Consider the following 20,721-nt stretch of genomic DNA (forward strand, 5'->3'; position numbering starts at 1 on the left):
GGCTGACAGGACTGGCGTATGAGACAGCAAGGGCTGAGCATTCCTCGGCGTGGCATAGCAGGAGAAACCGGAGGGCCAGCGGGCAGCCCTGCACCCCCGGGGGATGGGATGGTGCTGCCCCCGATTGCCTCCCTCATGGACAGGATGAGCTCCTCAGCCCGGAGCTGACCCACATCATGATGAGGGGCTGGCTGTGACAGATGACTGCTTCCCCACTGCCACCCCACACCTCAGCTGGGAGAAGTAACTTCGCAGCTGCGCTGGGGAATTGCTTCTTGCACCCCCAGAAATTTAATACTGAGCACAACAGGCCTAACAAAGTGAGAAACAACCACCAAATCTGACAATGGGGAGTGGGTGCAAGAAGGGTGAGCTTCAGTGTTTGGGCATTGTATCCGCCTGCCTAAATTGGACATAGGCAGGTACTGCTGGACAAAATCACCTTGCCCAAGCTGCATTTATTTTGCCTCCCAGGCATTTTCAACAAGCCTAGTGGGCTGCTTCCCCCCCCAACAAAAAGTCTGGACGCAGGGAGGAGAACTGAGCTCAGCAGCTGAGCATGCATTTTCTTGCCTGTTTTTCTCCACCTTTGACTGCGGCCACGAAATGAAAACCCCAGGAAAACTGTCTGGGGCAAATTGTTGCATAGCTGCTGGGGTAAAACCCCATGGGGAGGTGTGAGGATGTATGAAGTGCAGTCAAACAGCCTGCACGGGTGTGTGGATGTCATGAGTGGTGTCTTATGAGGGAGACTACGTCACAAGGAGTTCTTATGTGCAGAAATGTTTCTTTTGAGCAGATACTTTTTTAAAAAGAAACCGAATAAAAGGTTTCTCTTTCCTTCCAAGCTTCCAGGAGCTAAACAATTGAACACAAGGTAGTGGTGTATTTTTTTTTTCCAGTTGCTTATAAATATAATTTATTACCTGTTTAAAAATTCTTTCTTACACTTTGTACATGTCAGGCTGACAGAATAAATGCAGGCATTTACAAACAGAGGGAAGGAGAAAAAGGGAGGGGGGTAAGAGGCACACTCAGAACTAGTAAACCACACCTCCACTGTACAGCAATACAAATAATGCAATGGCTAGCACTTCTCTGGTAGTAAATCAGTCTTTAGAAAAGGAATTGCATAGAAGATACAGCAATAGGGAAATCAAAACAAAAATAGTTCTCCAGATCTGAATAGCAAAGAAAACAAATCCCATGAACCCTTGTAGAGCTGAGACATGGGAAAAGGAGGGAGAAATGCGATACACCCTCTTGGCCCGGGTTGCACAGACATTTCATTTCCTATGGGCCCTGCTTCTTTGCTTTGGAAAGGTACCAAAGGTACCATCTTTTTTTTTTTTTAATTCTTCAACACTAACAGACAAAACATGTTAGCAAAAAAGTCTACCACGCAGATGTGCCAAAACAGTAATGCCATAACTTCTCTGTCTCAGCTGTGTTATGCACCTTGCTTCAATGGAGATTCTTGGCTCACGGTTTAGGGGGTGCTTTTGCAAGGTGCCTTGCAAGATCTAAGGGAGACAAGTGTTTCACGACTCCTTCTTCCTAATTTTGTTTACTTTCCAGACTGTTTTTGCTTTTTACTTGTATTGTTTAAGCTCCCAAATTTACTGGCAAACCATAGCAAGAGCCAGCTGGCAGCAGCCAAAGAGGCTCTTGGGGCCACAGCAAGCTTTTCTCATCTAGGGGCTATTGTCCCACCAGCTGCAAGCCAGGAGCTGGAGACCAGAGTGCCAGTACTCAAATAGCCACCTCACTGCTGCGGAAGGGCCCTGCCCGCTTACATCCTGCTTCTTCACAGGCATCCAGAAGTTACTTGCATGCCATGGTGTGGGATGCTTTGGGTGAAAAGGGTAGGCCCATGGTACAGCACATGTAGCAATTAATCTCTGTATAAGCAGTCGAGGAGACTGAACCACTATTAAATACATTTAACCAACATCACAAAAAATATGAAATACTTATTTGGTGATAGAGGTTTGTGGGAACTCTGGATTATCATTGCTTTTGTGTACAGGCAGAGCTTATCAAAGGACTTTCAGATAAAGGGATTTTCAGATTTCAGGGAGCAAGTGTCAAGCTCAAAGGACAAGTAAGTAAACAAACTAAATGCTCCTATTTCAAGCAAGGAGCTTGACCTACCAAACTTGAGGGCTCATTTCTGTGGCTTTGGTTCAAGTCCAACTCTAGTTCCTTGCCAGTTTTCACTCTGTTGGCTCTTGACATACTGCCTATTTGACCTTGCAGTGATGATACAGCACAGAATTTTGACTTTCACCTTCCTAAACAAAAGTTGATCATAAGAGAGTGCCCACAACTAACATCAGAGCTAAAAAGCTCCAGCAGTAGGTGTCCTTTATTTTCTTCTCTGTCTGTATACACATACACTTCGCATTTCTGTTAAATTCCCACTTCAAAGGATGTCTGAGATACCTGCTTCACCATTTAAAAAGCTGCAGTGCAGCTCATTTTTATGATCTCAGGTTGTTTTACACACAAGCTAGGACTGGATTGTGGTGGTGACCCCCAGAGTCGATACCTCATTGGAGTCCTTGCTGGAGAAGGGCCAAAGGTTTGGCTTCCATTCACAAACCACTCACATCTTTGCACTGCCCGATATTAAGCAAGCCAGCCTGCAAACAATTAGTTACTTCGTGGCCAGACAAGAGCCAGAGTAATACCTGAAAAGACTTCTGAACACTCAGTAAAATAGTTTACAAAGTGCCCTGGACACTAGATTTAAAAAAAACCCAAGCTCAACAGTATCATCTTGTTTAAAATTAACCTCAGAGCTGTGGTAACTACTTGGCTAGAGCATACAATGGTCTAAGGATCCCCCCCAACCCTCCCTTCCCCATACCCCACCCCCCAAAACAAGAAGAAAAGGAGAACGAAAAAGAAACTATTGTAGGTAGCAATACAAGACATTAGGACACTGTCCACAATGATGGACTTACAGCATGTAAATACATTTATTCTATATGTAAGCAACAGAAATAGCAAGAAACCCAGGGAACAGACATGTTTTGCTCTGTGGGCATCCCAGACTCCAACATGTCTCATGAGTGTCTGCATTTCTGCCAGTGATATGGGAAAAAAAAAGAGTCTCGGTCTCCCATGGAAACAAATCTTGACTGAAGAGACCCTCACTGCCTCAAAACTTTTGAGATTCAGTAAAACAGCACTTAGGTCTTGCACTGTTTAGCAAGATACAGTGGATCAAAAAGTTCAGAAAAAAACCCAACCAAACCCCAAACTTACTTACCCTATACACTGACAGCCACCTTTACAAGAACACAACACAAGAAGAACTGAAGAAAAAAATCAGGTGAAAAGGATTGCCTCTGATAGTGTTTCTTGCTCAGAAATTAAAGGTTTTCCTTGAAGTCAGTAGATATTTTATATATATTTATATAATATATATTATTTATAGCGCTAGCAATCAACATGTAATGAAGTGATGGTGTGAAGAGCAGCAGAACTGCTACAGCACATAGCCAAAGGTGGACAACTAAAAGGATAAGCATTTAAAAAAACACTAATAACTGGAGGATAAGAAGCCTGAAGCCATTTTGTTTTTTAAAAGCAGATATGATTACCTGACATAAAATGTTACAATAACTTTAAGAGTCGGTTCTGTCTGCCAAACTTATCTGCCATTTACAAGAGCCGCCCCACAGGAAAGCCTTTTCCCGCGCGATGGTGCTCGCCGTGTCGGCGGCAGCATGTTGGAGCCGGGGCTCAGCCCCACGAGAGGGCACTGTGTCCACGCCGTCCAGGCGGAGGGACCGCCGCTGGTTTTTTTCTCCTACCAAAAATAGTATCTCGAGAGGATCTGGCACCCTTGTTTCCCACCCTCCCTCACTGGGGCAGCAGGAGGGGGATGCTGAGGGGTGCGTACCACCGGCCTGTGACAGAGCCCTCTCCACAGCGGCATGCCCTGCTGCTGCTGTACCCCCAGAAAAAAGAAAAAAACCTAGCAAACTTAATGCAAGGGGAGTGTCAGGTGAGAGCTGCCGTTAGCAGCAGTGGCACACAAGTGCGGAGCTGCTGGGACGACATGTGACTCTGTGGAGGAAACTTCCCTCTTTCTGGCAGCCCCTGCATCTCCCTGCCCTGCCAGGGCTGAGGCAGCTGGCACAGTGCCACCCTGGGACCCTGCAAAGGCTGATGGAGCAGGGGCTGGAGAAACCATCCAGCCCGTGACTGCAACAGACTGGAAGGTTTCTGAGCAGTCAGGATGGAAGAAGAGCATCTCCACCTTCCAGTGACAGGGATGCCGCTGCCTTAGCCAGCAGTGATGTTCTTGATGTCCGTCCACCTCTGTGGGTGTTCCTCTTAATCTGAGCGTGCCTTTTCCTCTCAGTAAATCCCCTTTACAGTGACACTGTAAAAGGAAAATGCCCCAGAATACTTTAAGACAGTTGCTCATCTGTTTTTCTTGAAGGAGACATTGGGGGGTAGGTCAGAGAGCTGGCAAAAGGAGTATCAACTCATAGCAATACAGGTAACTATGAGACACTTTCTGGCAAGGCCGCAGTGAGAAGGGTGCACATGCTGCCCACCTAGCAAAAGCTGAGAGCTGGGAGTACCAGTGAGCCTGGGCATCAGCTAACAAAGACTGAGATGAAGAGGGGGGACAGTTCAGCTCATGCACCTGCCTTGGAAGAGTCGTCACGCAGGAAGGACATGCAGGAAGGGTGAAGAAGCACAAACTAAATACAACTGGTTACACCTGAAGATGGCACAGGAGGGAGAAAAGCTGAGACCTATCTTTTACGAGCCATTTTAGAATTCCAAGGTGAGTGAAAAATGTGGGGAAAAGGCAGAACTGGAAGGCCCAGTTGAAGCCTCCTGAAGCTGAAAGCAAGATTTTCATTAGCATTGCAATGGGCTGCATCAGATGCCCAAGGTGAAAAAGAAGATGGCTGTTTGTTGACAGGATGCCCTTGGCATCTCCACATTAAGAGAAGGTGGGGCTTATGCAGGCAAAATACAGACAGATGTTGAAAGTTAAAATGTATGTATGTCCTCTGGTCTCGGGTTTTGACTGGAATGTTGGTTTGCAAACTGCTGGGTTACCTCTTACAAGGAAGGGAGTGCTTTGTGCCACTAGCAGTCAATCAAAACCCCACTGGTGTCAGGGAGCTGAGAAATTAAAAACAAAAAGTCCCAAGCCTATGGAAATGTCAAATAGGAAAAAGGTCAGATGAAATTTTCCTTTCATTTTGACCAATGACATTTTTCAATGTTACCTTTAAAGGCACAATCTGGAAAGCCTTGGGGAAAAACAAAACCAAAAACACAAATGAAAACAAGCCAGCTCCAGTCTCAGGAAGCACATGGAGTGGGAATACATGTGTGGGCAGGGGCATGCATATGTGCACAACAGCAATAATCAGGGCCTGGCTGGAAACGTGGAGCAGATGGGCTGGGGAAGAAAGCCTTTTTTGCACAAGAAGTAGAGGACAGACAAGCCTGGCAGGAAAAACTACTGCAGTCCTATGCGCTGTCATGTACCAAAGAGTCAGTCTTTTCACTGAGCGGATGTACTGGGTCTGGCTGAGCTGGAATTGGTTCTCCCCTGTAGCAGCCCTCATGGTGCTGTGTTTTATGCTGGGAGCTGGCAGGGTGTTGATAGCACACTGGTGTTGTGGCTACTGCTGAGTAGTGCTTACACAGCACCAAGGCTCTTTCCAACATTTCCCCCCCCCACAGTGGGAGGGGGTGGGCAAGATCTTGGGAGGGGACACAACCAGGACAGCTGACCCGAACTGACCAAAGGGATATTCCATACCATATGATGTCTGCTCAGTATAAAGCTGGGAAAAAGGAGGAAGGGGGTGGGGTCACCCTTGGTCCTCCGAGGCAACCACTACGCGTATCAGAGCCCTGCTTCCTGAGAAGGCCCGACATCGCCTGTTCATGGGAAGTAGAGAATAAATCTGTTTTCTTTTTTTTGCTTCCGTGCGCGGACCTTTGCTTCGCTTTGCTTATATTAAAGCTGCTTTTGTTTTACCCACAAGGGTTGGGTACCTTATATTCTTTCCCCTCTTTGCCCTGTTGAGAAAAAAGGGGAAGGGGGGGGAAGTGATAGAGCAACTTGGTGGGTACCTGGCATTTAGCCAAGGTCAAACCACCACAGCGGAAAATAAACTATGTTTGCAATGACAACTGAAAAAGCAAGTATTCACTCCTTTTGCCAAGTTCCCACTTCACCTGTTTGTGGTGGCCAAGATGTGGCTGAGAGGGACAACCATGCCCCAGTCAGCCAGTGTGGACCTGCACCATCCTGCCCAGGCAGCAACGGGGGAGGGAGCACAGCGAAGGCAGCAGGCTGCAGTACATGGGATTTCGACTTCACCACTCCATTGCCTTACACTGGCCCATGCGGTGGAGGCTTCCCTGGCTGCAACAAGCCTGGGAATGTCTCTGGAGATCCATGGAGTGTATCTGAAATGACCCACCAGAGGACTCCCAGTAGCCCTGATCACCACAAACATTATGGGAGGTGGTGGGTTTCAGTAAGAGTGAGTGAGTGAGTACCCTGCAGCTCCATGGGAAGCCAATCTGAGCTGCTGGAGTTCAGACAACTTCAAAGCAGAGCAAGACATATGCAGGCCCACCTTGAATGCACAAATCAGGTGGTCAACGTCAGTGCCTTCACATGCTTGCACCCGTGCGCCTGAACCAGTGGGCTACATGTATTTGGACTGGGAGGCTGTCACTGGTTCACAGCCGTCTGGGGACAGCATTGCTTCTTGGAGCAACCTGGAGGCACCAAGGTGGTGCAAAACACACCAGGGAGGGATGCTGGGTTGGATCCTTTGCAGGTGCAGATCAGTGACTTCAGCAGAGCGTCACCAGTTTATACCACCTTTGCACTGGGCATGAAGCACAGCAATGCTAACATGAGGTGAGCAACCTATGTGGGCTAGCAGAGGACTTTGGAGGAGGAGTATGATGGCTGGAGAAGGGAAGAACAGACAGCATATAGAGGGACATGTCTTAGAAGACCTTCAGGAAGGGGACAACAGGTTCAATAAAACCAGGAATGATTCATTCTGCTGCTGACAAAATTAGAAATAAAGTAATAATGGTAATAATAATAATAATAATCATTATAATCCTTGCACTAGATACTAATTAGTAAATAATTATCATAGCAACTTCTCTTTTTTGTTTTTTTCTGGGTTTCTTTTTTTTTTTCCCTTAACGACTCTGAATTGCATATCCGGCCCCCTCATATCGCAAAGGGGTGGAAAGAGTGTTGAAAATTAACTCTGATCCTATATTCCCCACTGTCCTACAGCTATTCTCCACACAGGATCAGTGGGACTTGATCGGGGAAGAAAGGGGATGTTACACGTGTTCCTGCTTAGCACCCAGAGTACCTGCTTTCCAGATGCACACCTCTTAAACTCTGATTTTCTTGTTGTGGTTTTTTTTTTGTTTTTTTTTTTTTTTTACAAGTAGGTCTAGGAAACAGAACAATGACAGGAGGATCACTGTGAGACAATCAATATGCAGAATTGTAGCCAAAATCTGAATTCACCAGAAACCAATAAGCTGAAATAGCCACAACCAACTGTCCATAGCCTTGTCTAGAATGGCTTTAAACAAAAAATATAAAGAGCCATGGACAGTCTCCTTACCCCTGTCCAGAATTTGATGTAAACAACATCCATAGAAACTGGGATTGTTAAGAAAGTTTATCCATATATCTGGATAGCAATAAAAAGCGTTTCCTAGGAAACTGTAAAATCCTGTACCAAGCAGTGTACAGCCAAGCCGAGAGGAACATTAGGTTGATTTATATTTTCAAGGTACAAGTTTGCATGATTTCTTTTAGATCCTGTGATAATGTACAAGGAGAGCACGTGTGAAGGTCAGGGCTGGGTTTTTTTTGTTTGTTTGTTTGCTTGCTTTCTTCTCTGAAATGTCTCTGGTGTAACTCATTGGTCTGGGTTTTCATTTCAATTCTTGTTTGTAATAACAGGGCATTACCGCTCCCTGCGTCTGTCCTTCCTGTTCACGCCAAAGCTGCATCAGTAATCTCCTTCTGCTGCCAAAGAAACAATGGTTTCGTGTCTTCCCATTTCTTCAAGAACTGCCGCCAGCATGCTTAGGTTGCCATCAGGGAAATTCTGGGCTTCCCAGAGATCGAGGATCACGCCGGTGGGACTCGATTTCGTAGCAAAATAATTTAGGTACCTGCAACAAGCCAAAAGGAAACTCATTTTTTGAGCTGCATGAAGGCTACCTGAATTTATACGGTTTTCAGTCCATCCCCAGTGTTGGTGCTGTCAAGGTGCTCATCTCCTGCGTGGTCAGTCTGACAAGTCTGTAGACACATCTGCTGTCACTCATTTTCACCAAGACCCTTTTGCACATACCTCCCGGGGGGCTTTGCCGCCCAACCACACGTAGGCAGCCCGCTCACCTGTCCAGTTTCAGCTTGTGGGCCAGCATCCGCCAGTCGTGGCCCCTGGTCTGGGGCGCATCCAGGCTGCTGCACAGCTTCTGCCTTATTGGGAGGGGGATGCTGAAAGCGCTGGGCCCTACTATGGTGGTGATGGTGCCTGCTGAGTCCATAGGAGGATAATCAATGCCAGTAGGCTCCTGAGGTTGGAAAGAAAGAAAAAAACAAACAAACAAAACACCAGCAGTTTTGTTACTGAGTGCAGAGACAATTGTAGAAGTATCCTCTGGGACTCAGAGCTTTTACTTGCATTAGCCTTCTGCTAATCAAGCGTTTATGTTAGTCAGCTGAAAGAGAAATATTTATAACCCACTTTGGGTAGACAGCAGATTTTTTTTTTTTTCCTTTTTTCTATTTTTTTGAGGGTGAAGATTACTATGACTGGACAAAATTCAGCCCAACTTAATTAATCACATACTGGAAATAATGAAAAACCAGGCACTTCTTTGACACATTTCAGAGAAAGTTGCTACTACTAGGGTAGAACAGGGCTTTCCCAGCTTGGCTGGCAGGAGCCCTTTCCCAGCAGCCCCCCAAGTGCCCCACCCCACACAAAGCCAGCACCAGGCTCATGCTGCTGACATCCTTTTGGCAGCACCTATGCTCTCCAAAGCCTCTGATGCTGGGCAGACCACAGAGAGACAGTTAATACCGCTCCAGTCACAAGCTGATCACTCATTTTCATAGAATGGAATCATAGAATGGTTTGGGTTGGAGGGGACCTTAAAGATCATCTAGTTCCAACCCTCCTGCCGTGGGCAGGGACACCTTCCACTAGACCAGGTTGCTCAAAGCCCCGTCCAACCTGGCCTTGAACACTCCCAGGGAGGGGGCAGCCACAACCTCTCTGGGCAACCTGTTCCAGTGCCTCACCATCCTCACAGTAAAGAATTTCTTCCTTATATCTAACCTAAATCTACCCTCTTTCAGTTTAAAACCATTACCCCTCGTCCTATCACTACACTCCCTGATAAAGAGTCCCTCCCCATCTTTCCTGTAGGACCCCTTTAGGTTGGGGGCCCCAGAGCTGAACACAGCACTCCAGGTGGGGTCTCATGAGAGCTGAGTGGAGGGGGAGAATCACCTCCCTCAGTCTGCTGGCCACACTTCTCTTGATGCAGCCCAGGATACAGTTGGCTTTCTGGGCTGCGAGTGCACATTGCTGGCTCACAGTTTTCCATCAACCAACACCTCCAAGTCCTTCTCCACAGGGCTGCTCTCAATCCACTCATCACCCAACCTGTATTTGTGCTTGGGATTGCCTTGATCCATGTGCAGGACCTTGCACTTGGCCTTGTTGAACTTCATGAGGTTTGCACGGGGCCACCCTGTCCAGGTCCCTCTGGATGGCATCCCTTCCCTCCAGCGTGTCGACCGCACCACACAGCTTGGTGTTGTTGGAAAATTTGCTGAGGGTGCACTCAACCCCACTGTCCTTGTCGCTGACAAAGATGTTAAACAGCGCTGGTCCCAACACTGATCCTCGAGGAATGCGACTCGTCACTGCTCTCCACTTGGACGTTGAGCCATTGACTGCAACTCTTTTGAGTGCGACCATCCAGCCAATTCCTTAGCCACCCAGTGGTTCATCCATCAAATCCACGTCTCTCCAATTTAGAGACAATGATGTCATGCAGGACAGTGTCAAAAGCTTCGCACAAGTCCAGGTGGATGACGTCAGTTGCTCTTCCCTTAGCCACCAACGCTGTAACCCCATCATAGAAGGCCACCAAATTTGTCGGGCATGATTTGCCCTTAGTGAAGCCATGTGGGCTGTCACCTATCACCTCCTTATTTTCCATGTTCCTTTAACATAACTTCCACAATGATCTACTCCATGAACTTGCCAGGCTCAGAGGTGAGACTGACTGGCCTGGGTCTCCCTTTTTTCCCCTTTTTAAAAATGGGTGTTATGTCTTCCCTTCTCCAGTCAGCGGGAACTTCACCACACTGCCACAACTTCTCAAATATGATGGATAATGGCTTAGCCACTACATCTGTCATTTCCATCAGGAACCGTGGATGCACCTCGTCAGGTTCCATGGACTTGTGCACCTTCAGGTCTCTTAGATGGTCTCAAACCTGGTCTTCTCCTATAGTGGGTGGTTCTTTATTCTCCCAGTCCCCGCTTTTGCCTTCTGTGTCTTGGGCGGTGTGGCTGGAGCACTTGTCAGTGAAGACTGAGGCAAAAAAGTTGTGGAGTACCTCAGCCTTCTCCACATCCCAAGTGACCAAGTCTCCCGTTTCCTTCTGGAGTGGGCCCACTTTTTCCCTAGTCTTTGTTTTACCACTGACGTACCTATAGAAGCTTTTCTTGTTTCCCTTGATGTCTGTGGCCAGATTTCATTCTATCAGGTTTTTGGCCTTCCTAACCTGATCCCTGGCTGCTCAGACAGTTTCTCTGTATTCCTCCTAGCCTATCTGTCCTTGATTCCACCCTCTGTAGGCTTTCATTTTGTGTATGAGCTTGTCCAGGAACTCCTTGTTCACCCATGCAGGCCTCCTGTGTTTTTGCCTGACTTCCTCTTTGCCGGGATGCATCGCTCCTGAGCTTGGAGGAGATGATCCTTGAATATTAACCAGCTTTCTTGGGCCCCTCTTCCCTCCAGGGCTTTATCCCATGCTACTCTGCCAAGCAGAGCCCTGAAGAGGCCAAAGTCTGCTCTCCTGAAGTCCATGGTAGCGAGCTCGCTGAGCACCCTCCTTGCTGCGTTAAGGATCTTGAATTCATGCAGCTTTAACTCTGTGCTGGAAATAGATGGAGTGTGTACACTTGCGGGGTGGCTGTTGCCCTCCTCCCCAAGACCAGAACTGCGCTTAAAGGTGGTGGCAGCAGTGTTTCAAGGGGAAAGTCACCTCCAAAGCCAGCCTGATCCCCTGTGGGTATAAGGGTTGATGCTCTCTGAAGTGGTTCTTCCAGCAGGGAGGCTCCCCATGACACAGCTGTAATGTGGCCCTGCTGGGAATAGCAAGCGGCTGGCTCTTCTGGGCAAGGATTTTATCTCTTCCTTGGCCTGGAAGGATTTAGCACCCACAGGTAGGTAGAAAGAGGGGCTCAGTAGCTGATAGGACAAGGGTAGTTGGTCAGTTTGGATGGTTGGGTTTGCTTAAGAACAATGAGGTGCTGCAGGGCAGCTGAAAGCCCCTCCAAACCCCACTGGCTGCCCGACTGTGCAGTGGGGATGCTCCTCCCATGTGCAGCACTTGTCATCTCCAGCTACCAAAGCATGAGATGGAAAAAGTGGCAAGCAGGGCTGGGTCTTCTTTCATGCCTCTCACTTGCCTTCTCAATTGCTCTCCTTTGCAGCATGACAGGCTTGAGGCCAGGCTGGCAGAAAAGGGGGAGCTGCTTCATCTCCACCTCTGCCCACGTCACAGCCCCATGCAGCCAGAAACACCTGTGCAAAAGACTTGTCATCAAATGTCAGTTTGTTTTGTCCTCTGTGAGCTGCCTTGTTGCTTCGTGTCAAGCTGGCTGCTGGGAAGACCCTGTAAAACCTAAACTGTCTCAAAACCAGTTAATGCCTGGCTTAAGCTGCCACGGCAAATCCCCCAGGAAGCCTGTGGACAAGCTTAAGAGTCATGCGCAGTCTTTGGTTCCCCCTCCAAAAATGTACACAGATATAGAAAGGGGAGACCCAGTATCCATGAGCTATGAACAGATTTAAACCTCTTTCGCTTTCACTCCTTCATTCACACCAATTGTCTTCCACTCTAAAAGTATGCCTTTTTTTTCTTTTTTTCTTGTTTAGAAATGGCATTTTAGGCAGTGAAATTTCTAACGAAGGAAGGTTTATGCCACACTGTAATGTCCTCAGTGAACAAGCCCAATGCAGTGCCAAGTGCAGAATCCCTACTTGGGCGCCAAGGTCCTGCATCACAGACTGGCTGCCCCAACGCCACCACTTTAGACAACAAGCTACTTTCCTCTCTAACTGCCTGGCAGCAGGGGCTGCCTGGGGGCCGGCAAAATGATTCACATGCCACCGCTACTGCCTCCAGGCTCACCCACGCTGGCAGGTCAGAGGTGGCTGTAGGGTGCTGACTGGTGGCATCGCAGATGGACAACCTTCCCTTTTTATTCTGGGCCAAGGGATGCAAGTGACACATTGAGGCAGTGCTGCCCTGGCTCTCAAGGTGGCCTGCTACCCCAGGTGCATCAGGATGGCTGCAGAGGGAGGCCAGGTATCCGTGGTGGTGTCCTGGTGCACCTTTGTGTGTGTACTGACAGGAGAGATGAAAAGGGGGCTTTGAAAACAAATGGTGTGAGACCTTTATCTCACTCTTCATTTTGCCTCATAAATTTGCATGTTTTGGCACTCACTGCATTTGTATTTTTGAAGTTCCAGTGGAAGACACTGTATAAAGGCAGAATAAGTTTTACATCCTTTACAGGGGACAAAAAAGAAAGCCTATAAAGGGAGGATGCAGGAAACTGTGTTACTGTATTTTTACCACATGGGGACAGAGGCAGAGAGGCAGATCCAGCAACGAAGAAAGGTGCCAGCATGGTCCTGCAATGCCTAACCACTAGCTGCCTGCCTGCCTCACAAGAAGAGAATAATGTGCACAATTTGAAATCACCAGAAGTGAACCAAATCAGACACCATCAGAGTGACCAAAACACACCCTTACATGACCTAGTTAGTCACCTAGTTAGAAGTAAGTGTGAGTAACCACAGCTAAGGTTTCCTAATGCCTGGTCTGGTGTCTTTATCACAACAATCCCTTCCTCCGAGGCCTCTAGAGGCACACACATCAGTTTCCAGGTTGCTGTTATTATACCTCCAGGTAACTTTTGTAATCAAACCAGCTGAGTTTTAGGGTTTTTTTCTAGTAACAAAGTTGACACAACCCTGTATGTCAGCCCTTAGCAGCCCAAGGTCCTCCTGCCCCTCACTTGGGCTCAGGAACATCACTACATGTCAACCAAGAGGAGCAATTTTGCAGTAGTCAGCCTTGATAGCGGTGGTATTATTCCCCTCCTCTATTCATCCCTGATGGATGGGATTGAAGCACAAGACAAGAATATTATCCTGTTCCCTCTGAATCTATTACCAGGCCCTATTACACACAAGCAGCTGAAGATGATTATAGTGTATACTTGCATTTCATTAAAGTTACTCTCAGTCTTTCTCTTCTGTGTGAGGTTAAATTAGAGATTACCTCAATGCAGCACTTATTACAATAATTGTTTATGATACTTGTTTTACCATCTGTCTTTAATGCTGTGTAGTCCCCAGCTGAATATGTAACTCTACACCCAATAACCAAGCAGATGTTATGGGTAATGGTGCACACCATCGGGGCCCTACAGCACAAATAACTGTGGTCTCCCAGCCCTTCCCCAAGTCAGCCAGCAGCAATTGCTGCCCGAGAGTCTGCTCTTCATAGCCGATGAGGATATCAGGCACAAAAGCCACCAGCACATTCACTGAAGTCAATGCCAGTTCACACCTGAACATGTCGGTTGGTCTCAGCTCTAAGCCTGACTGCCCTGAGGAGCAGGTTCTCCAGGTGCTACATAGCATTAGCAAAGATGTTCCAAAACTTACAATCATGAAAATGTTGGCCATCAAAAGAAAAATTGTCAAATATAATAGTCAGGATTTGTGGCAGTAGCAAAATATGAGGAGAAAAGTCTATTGCAACTAGACCATCTGATATTCCCTATTGCACAGCAGTTATTGCGTGGGATCAGAGGGGAGTGGCTCATGCAAACATATGGCAATGACATTTTCCTATTCTCCTTTCTCCCCCTCCAGGGAAATGTCAGGCATAATGGTCTTGGGGACTGCCAGGAAACAGAACCATGTGGTGCTTCTTGAGATGTGTCACAGACTGGTAGGCAAAGAGCTCCTCCACACAGACACAGAAAGAAGGCAATAGCAGGGAGACAACAGCTGCCCTCCTCCCTCCCCTGAAGGAGGGATGCTCCCTTCCAGATGAGAGAAACTAAGGGAAAATGCAACAGGAGATACAAAGCAACAACTTAATCCAACCTTTATGTCCATCCCAGCAGTCAGGAGGAAAATGGGAAGCACTAAACAGGTAGTAATGGGAAAGGATATACCTCCTTCGTCCTCCCGTGTTCCTGCAGTCAGATAGAGAAGTGCACCAACGTCATTTACCTCTGAGACAGAGCAGTTGAGCTGGAAGATCTGCCCTTCTCCTTCGACCTGTCGCACACAGAGTTTGCACACCAGCTCCAGGGTATTTAGGCTGAACCTTTCCAGTGTGAAGGTGCAGTGCAGGTTCCTCTGGCATCCACTCCAGATGTGGTAAAAGGGAATCTCCTGCAGGAGGAAAGCAAAAAAAGTACAGTCGTGGGGGGATGGGGGATCAGGGCATGGAGGCTGTATGACCAGAGACTGTGTGCTCCATGCTGCTGTCACTGCAAATGGTTCAGTGAAAAAAAAGTCCACAGGACTGCAGCCTGGCACCTGGTGTTTTATAAATAGCCCCATGTCACTGTATCTCTTTAAGCTTCACTGCTAGGATCCAAGGTGAATGGTTTGTGATGCTCACCTGGTACTTAGCCAGCAGTTTGCTCTTCCAGAGAGAGTGGGCAATGTCATGAATGGATAGGCGGAGGTTGTGGGTGCTTCCCTTAAAATGCAAAGCTTTGGGTTCCTCCAAAAGCTGACCGCCCATCTGCCGCTCAAGCTGGAGGACCTCCTGCAGTATTGCAGTAAAAAGAAGAAGGTGGTCACGTTTCATCAAAACAGCACACTGGTCTTCTGACTCCTCAAGATTGACTGCTGTGGATGCTGTAACTTGTGTAATACAGAAAAAAAAAAAAAAGCACAGGCATTGCAGAGTTGGGTTTTCCTGTGAACCGGAATTGCATTAGTGGATTTGAGTATAACCCCCTCGTCCCCATCATACAGCAGCAGCCCAGCAGGGACGCAGGCACCCATGTCTCCTTTGGGAGACATACTGTTATCTGACATGTCCTATAGGCACAAAGCTTAATTGCATGCTATTATATCGAATGCAAAGACTTTGCATCCAGGCACTGTTTGAATACAGACATGTATCAATCTTCTCCACTGCTCAACAAACTGGACATCTAATGGTAGCTTTACTATTTTGGTTTTGGAAGGTCTTATTTTTGTCGGTCCTGCTGATATGGGACCTGTGCATATCGCTGGTCCTTCAGCTTGTGGCCTCCTGGCAAACTGCTCTATGACAGAGTGATACAGGACATAACAGATACGCTGAGACTAACTGTCAAGCGGGATGGTATCAAAACAACGTGAGACTCTGTGATGGAGCATTTTGTACATATGAATGCTGAAATATTGATCTTGTAATTAAAAGCTAGTAAGCCAAGGGTCTGGTCATTTTCTGCAGCTAAAAATAAATATATGTTTGTAACTAATAAGACCACAGTGGACCATTGCCTAAAAGCAGCCTAACTGTACTCCACATGGAAGAAGCATGTACAAGGCACCTACATGAGCCCCATTAGAAACCAAAACAGCCAATCTCAGTCATATTTAATTACAAGATCCACCCAACCAACCAGTCTCATGTGGCCAAAGCCAATCATGCACAGACTGAAAACACTCAAGGAGTATGTGGGCACACAAAACAAGCTACTCCTGATCATGTTCTGGATCTAGTTAGCACACAAGAAAAGCCCCTGTGCCTGGTGAGCCCAGCACCTGGCAGATACTGAAGCTAAAATTATGTTAGTTTATCAGCCATTAGAGGAAAAGAAACAAAATCAGGAAACCTTTTAGATTAAGGTTATGCCAATGAATCAGTTACAGCTTCTTTCCAGTGCTCCCTAATTACCTTGTCAAGATGTCTAAAGAGCAATCGATATTAATTATCTGATTACTATAGATCTTCATTACGTCCAAATTACCTCCCTGGAAGGGCCAGAAGACAACTTCACGGCACTACACGAGCTAATTGCAGACATCACCTCTTAGGCACACGGGGCTCAGGGGCTGAATGGCTGCTCCTGTTTCTGCAGTGCCAGCCCTGGGAGCTGCACTGCTGTGGGGCTGCACTACACTGAAGCATGATGTTGCACCATCCCACCCACAACATTTGGGTGTCTAGTTTCAATATCCCACTTTGGTAACCACCCTTGGTCACCACAGCCCCTCTACATGGTCCAACTGGAGGATGCCAAGCAGCCCATGCTTCTCCCATGCCACTCAGCTCATTAATTCAGAATTAATTACAGCCATGATTTGCACAGCCCTTCAAACCTGCAGGCTGGCTCTGGCCATACGGCATTTTATTTAGAGCAGTGCTTATCCTGCTGGCTGGCGCTTCTATGCCCTTCTGAGCAAAATCGGAGCTACGTGTTGCTTGCCCCATGCTGAGGTGGCTCTGGCCACCCTCCCCATTACCTCTCATCACTCCTGTGAGCTGGGACTCAGGCCCTTACGCTCTTCCTAGGAGATGGAGCTGTGTAAGGCATCCCTCCAACATCACTGCCACCAGGACAGCCACTACCTATATTTGGAAAGGGCTTCCTCATTAATGGGATACAGGCAGGCATCAGTGTTTAGTCTAATCTGTTGCCTTTCCTCGTTAGAGGGAAAAATACACATTAACTGAGAGAAGATCAGATGCCTGTTATGCCTTTTTTACTTTTCTTTTGGAGGACAGTTACTGTGCAGCACAAGGCAGGTTGGGGGATGCCACCCTGCTACAGCCTGAAATCATTCACTTGTCCCTCGTGTGCAAGGCTGCTCAGCCCCCGCCACACTGCCACACGCAGCTCACATACCTCAATGTCAAAGCCATATGTGAATAAACAGATGAGAATAAAACAGCTGGATTTCTTTACAGTTATTGTATTATTACTTTCTTTTTTTACAGCAGACTAGTTTGGGCATCCCCCTCTAAGTGCAAAAATCAGTTCTGAAAAAGAGGCCAGTGCTCAAGGTCATTGCTACCCTCACCCTTCCCCAAAAAGTGTTTTTGTGAGCATCCCATCCAGGTGGCTCAGGACCCTGCAGGGCAGAGGATGCTGCACGCATGATCAGTGCTGAGCCCACTGCTCCACAGCCCCCAGGAATACTGCCAAGCCGCTTCCACAATAACTGAGCCCTTATTGATGACAAGTCATTACACTTCCCTACTGTACTGCAGGCACTGGCAGTTCGGCAGCGAGCGCTTGCTCTGCATGATGAGAGGGAAAAGCCTGCTGGATAAATACTGCACTGTGTTTTATACCGCAACTGCTTGTCTTCCTTTGGTGGCTGTTAGGACACATTCAGCATATGGCATACTCATTCCTAGTTGTAAATAATAACAGAATGCATTTGGTCGCCTATTAAAATAAACACATAATCCCCTACAAAGGCTCTTTCAAACCTCAGACATCCCAATGTGGGAACATCTCATGCTGCTCTTCCCTCCTCTTGCCGTGCCTTGCCTGGAGCAGCCAGCCCCGAGACACTGAGACAGTGCAGCTGGTGTCTCACTTGCTGCCTACAACTTTCCCACCCTCTTCAAATTACTTTTAATCTCAGGACCCGCTGGCCCAGCCCCATCTGCATGCCTTGTCCCAGCCAGAGGGAATTGCCTGGTGAATGCCTTCCCTATGGCAATATGGCAGTGCCAGGTACCTCCTCCCAGCATGGGGCTGCTGCGGTGCCAGCTGTTGTGAAAGCATGTGGCAAACACCCCAACCTTTTTTCTTTCTACACAGTCCTAGTTTGAGCCTACACAACACCATCGCACAGGGCTGGTTTATACACACTGGTTCATACACACTGGTCCATGCTCAACCCTTTCATCTACAGCTAGTTTACCAGGTTCGTTTTTCTTAAACCTTCTCTTTCCAGACCTTTAATTTCCAGAGAAGTAAAATTGATACATTTGTTTGTGGCCACCAAGTATGTGTGCCTGTCCTCCTGTAAACCACCAGCTAGAAGGGTCTTGAACCCCATATGTGGCCTTCCAGTCTTGGGGTAAATGTGTCAAAAAAGAAGAAAATTAAAATGCACGTACTTTGCTGTAAGTAAGCAGTAGGTACGAGTGGGATGGTGGCTGCCTGACTTTGTTCACCTTTCCTCACCAAATTACAAGCTCGCTTTGGGGTCTACCTGCAGCAGGAGCCCAAGGACTGGCCTGCTCCCCTCCCAAACATTGGCTGCTGCTTCTCAGGTGAAAGATGGTCCCTCCGTGTTGCTCAGTGGCTCCCCTGATCCCTTCTGCTTTTGCACCGAATCAGATTAACTTTACCTCACAATTCTCCCCACAGTCAATTAGAAAAAACCCAATAGCTCTTGAGTAACACCTAATTGGATTCCCCCAGCTCTGACTGCATTAGCTGTCTGTCCAAGGCCCCTCCGACTCACTTATTATTACCTCAGGCCTTGACGAACCCGTGGAAAATTGTATTACGCAGCACAGGCATAAAACTGTCAGGACTTTTGAAGCCTGATCACTACGAAAGATCCTTTTCACTTTTTTTAAAGAGGAAAAACAAAAGGGAACTCAGACCGGGGAAAATAAATGTTTCTAAAAGCCTGATAGCACCAATGCATTGACAGAGGCCAAGCTCCCAGGCCCTGTACAGACAAAACCATGCTGAAGTCACAATATGCCTGCTTCAACCCTTATATTTTACTGCCTTTGTTACATATAGCAAAAGAGTATCCCCCCAGCAAAGTCTAGGCAGGCAGGACTTGATATCAGGTAGGATTGGGGAGGAAAACAGAGTGTGCCATTTGCAGTGATGGAAGTCGCTGGTCTAACCAACACAAACATCTCCCAGCCAGTGTATTCAGGTTTAAATCCCAGTAATTCCCGTGTGGAGCTGAGGAAACAAAAGCATATACAGCATCAGGATGACTCTGTTTAGTCAGGCTTTAAATTCATTTTGCTGCAAAGAGGCATTTGGGAAGTTGCACTGGCTATGAAAAAAGAAAAAAAACCCACCTTTTAATAACCTCCACTCTTACATGTGCAGTTGGAGATATATATTTCATGAGTGCATCTATTATAGATACCATCTGTATAAATACAGGTGTTTATAAAGAGAAATAGCAAGTATGGTTACCTATCGCTCATCTGTATGTAGTGAGTGTGTGTTTGTGTGCATGCCAGAATTATGCAGTGAGAGTAAGGTTATATAGTTAGAGATAGCAACAGCTTTGGTTTATTTCAGTTGCGAATTCCCAACACAAAAAGCTGCATGCAAAGAGGTGTAATAAAGCAGTATGAAAGCAGGCAGTGATTAACAGCCCAGAAGCTTCTTTTATCATTATCAACTATTTACAAAGAAGCATTTATATGTTTCCCCATCTCTGGGGAGCTCGCACTTAGCATTAAAAATACATGAATAACGAATGAAGCCCCCTGTACCTTATGGCCTTTTAATAATGCAAAAATCTTAGGATTCAGGATATGATACAGGTAAACAAAGGAAAAAAGACTGGTGGGCAGAAAATAGTGTGAGATCCCTATGCAAACGATGATTTATGGCATGTGAGGGTTAAACTGTGAAACAGCAGCTTGCTGCCAAGCTCTTCTTCTAATCAGAAAAATAACTCAGGGAGCAGGAATACATGGAGCAGAGGGTCTAGTCACTGCTATGACTGCAGTCCTGTGAGAGCTGAGAGGGAGAGGGAACGTGAGCGAAAGAGCAACCACCTTAAGGGCATCCTGTGTGTCATCGAGGCAGTAGACCCGGATACTGTACTCCAGCGAAGAGCAGGACAGCGGTCCAAAGATGGCCAGTTTGAGACGTTTGGCTGCTGCTTTGGTGATTGACTGTCCCACCAAGGCATACGTGCTGAGGGTTTCTGTCAGGATATGGCAGGCCTCTGGGTCCAGCTGGATGTAGCATGGAGTGGTGAAGTTTTCCTCCCCGACCACCACCACATCCTAAAGGAGAAAGAGGCCAAGTTAGAGCTCCTGACCCCTCAGAGCTGCTGTCCTTTGAGACAGCAATGCCCCTTTCAAGCCTGGACGATGGACAAAGTTCTTGCTGTTTGCACCTTAGATTAATCAAGATTTAAAATTCCTGCTTCTGGCTTTTCTCCTGCATAGGCATGGGGAGGGGATGATTTCTCTGGGGGTGCTGGTGGTGATGACAGTAGTAGAAACCTACTCCTGTCCTCAGTCCCCTAAGACTTGTAACTCTTTCCTCTGGATCCTGCAGCAGCTTTTAAAGTCCTGGGCAGAGTTAGGCAAATAATGAAAATATCACCAATACTTTATTGAAAAAGATATTGCAGAACTAATCA

General features: G+C 47.1%; 1 protein-coding gene across 2 annotated transcripts in view; it reads right to left on the minus strand.

Annotated features, from left to right (window-relative positions):
• Window positions 1-888: 888 nt before the first annotated feature.
• Window positions 889-20,721, minus strand: part of UNC5C (unc-5 netrin receptor C) — a 267,281-nt gene continuing 247,448 nt past the window's right edge. For both annotated transcript variants that reach the window (XM_074823136.1, XM_074823135.1), the window contains 5 exons: window positions 20,126-20,359; window positions 15,023-15,172; window positions 14,626-14,790; window positions 8,456-8,634; window positions 889-8,226 (listed from right to left, as the gene is read on the minus strand). In XM_074823136.1, coding sequence (XP_074679237.1) covers window positions 8,061-8,226; window positions 8,456-8,634; window positions 14,626-14,790; window positions 15,023-15,172; window positions 20,126-20,359 — 894 coding nt within the window. In that variant the 3' untranslated portion in view covers window positions 889-8,060. The remainder of the gene's footprint in view (window positions 8,227-8,455; window positions 8,635-14,625; window positions 14,791-15,022; window positions 15,173-20,125; window positions 20,360-20,721) is intronic.

This window comes from Strix aluco, chromosome 4 (assembly GCF_031877795.1).
Source record: "Strix aluco isolate bStrAlu1 chromosome 4, bStrAlu1.hap1, whole genome shotgun sequence".
NCBI classification, from domain to species: domain Eukaryota; kingdom Metazoa; phylum Chordata; class Aves; order Strigiformes; family Strigidae; genus Strix; species Strix aluco.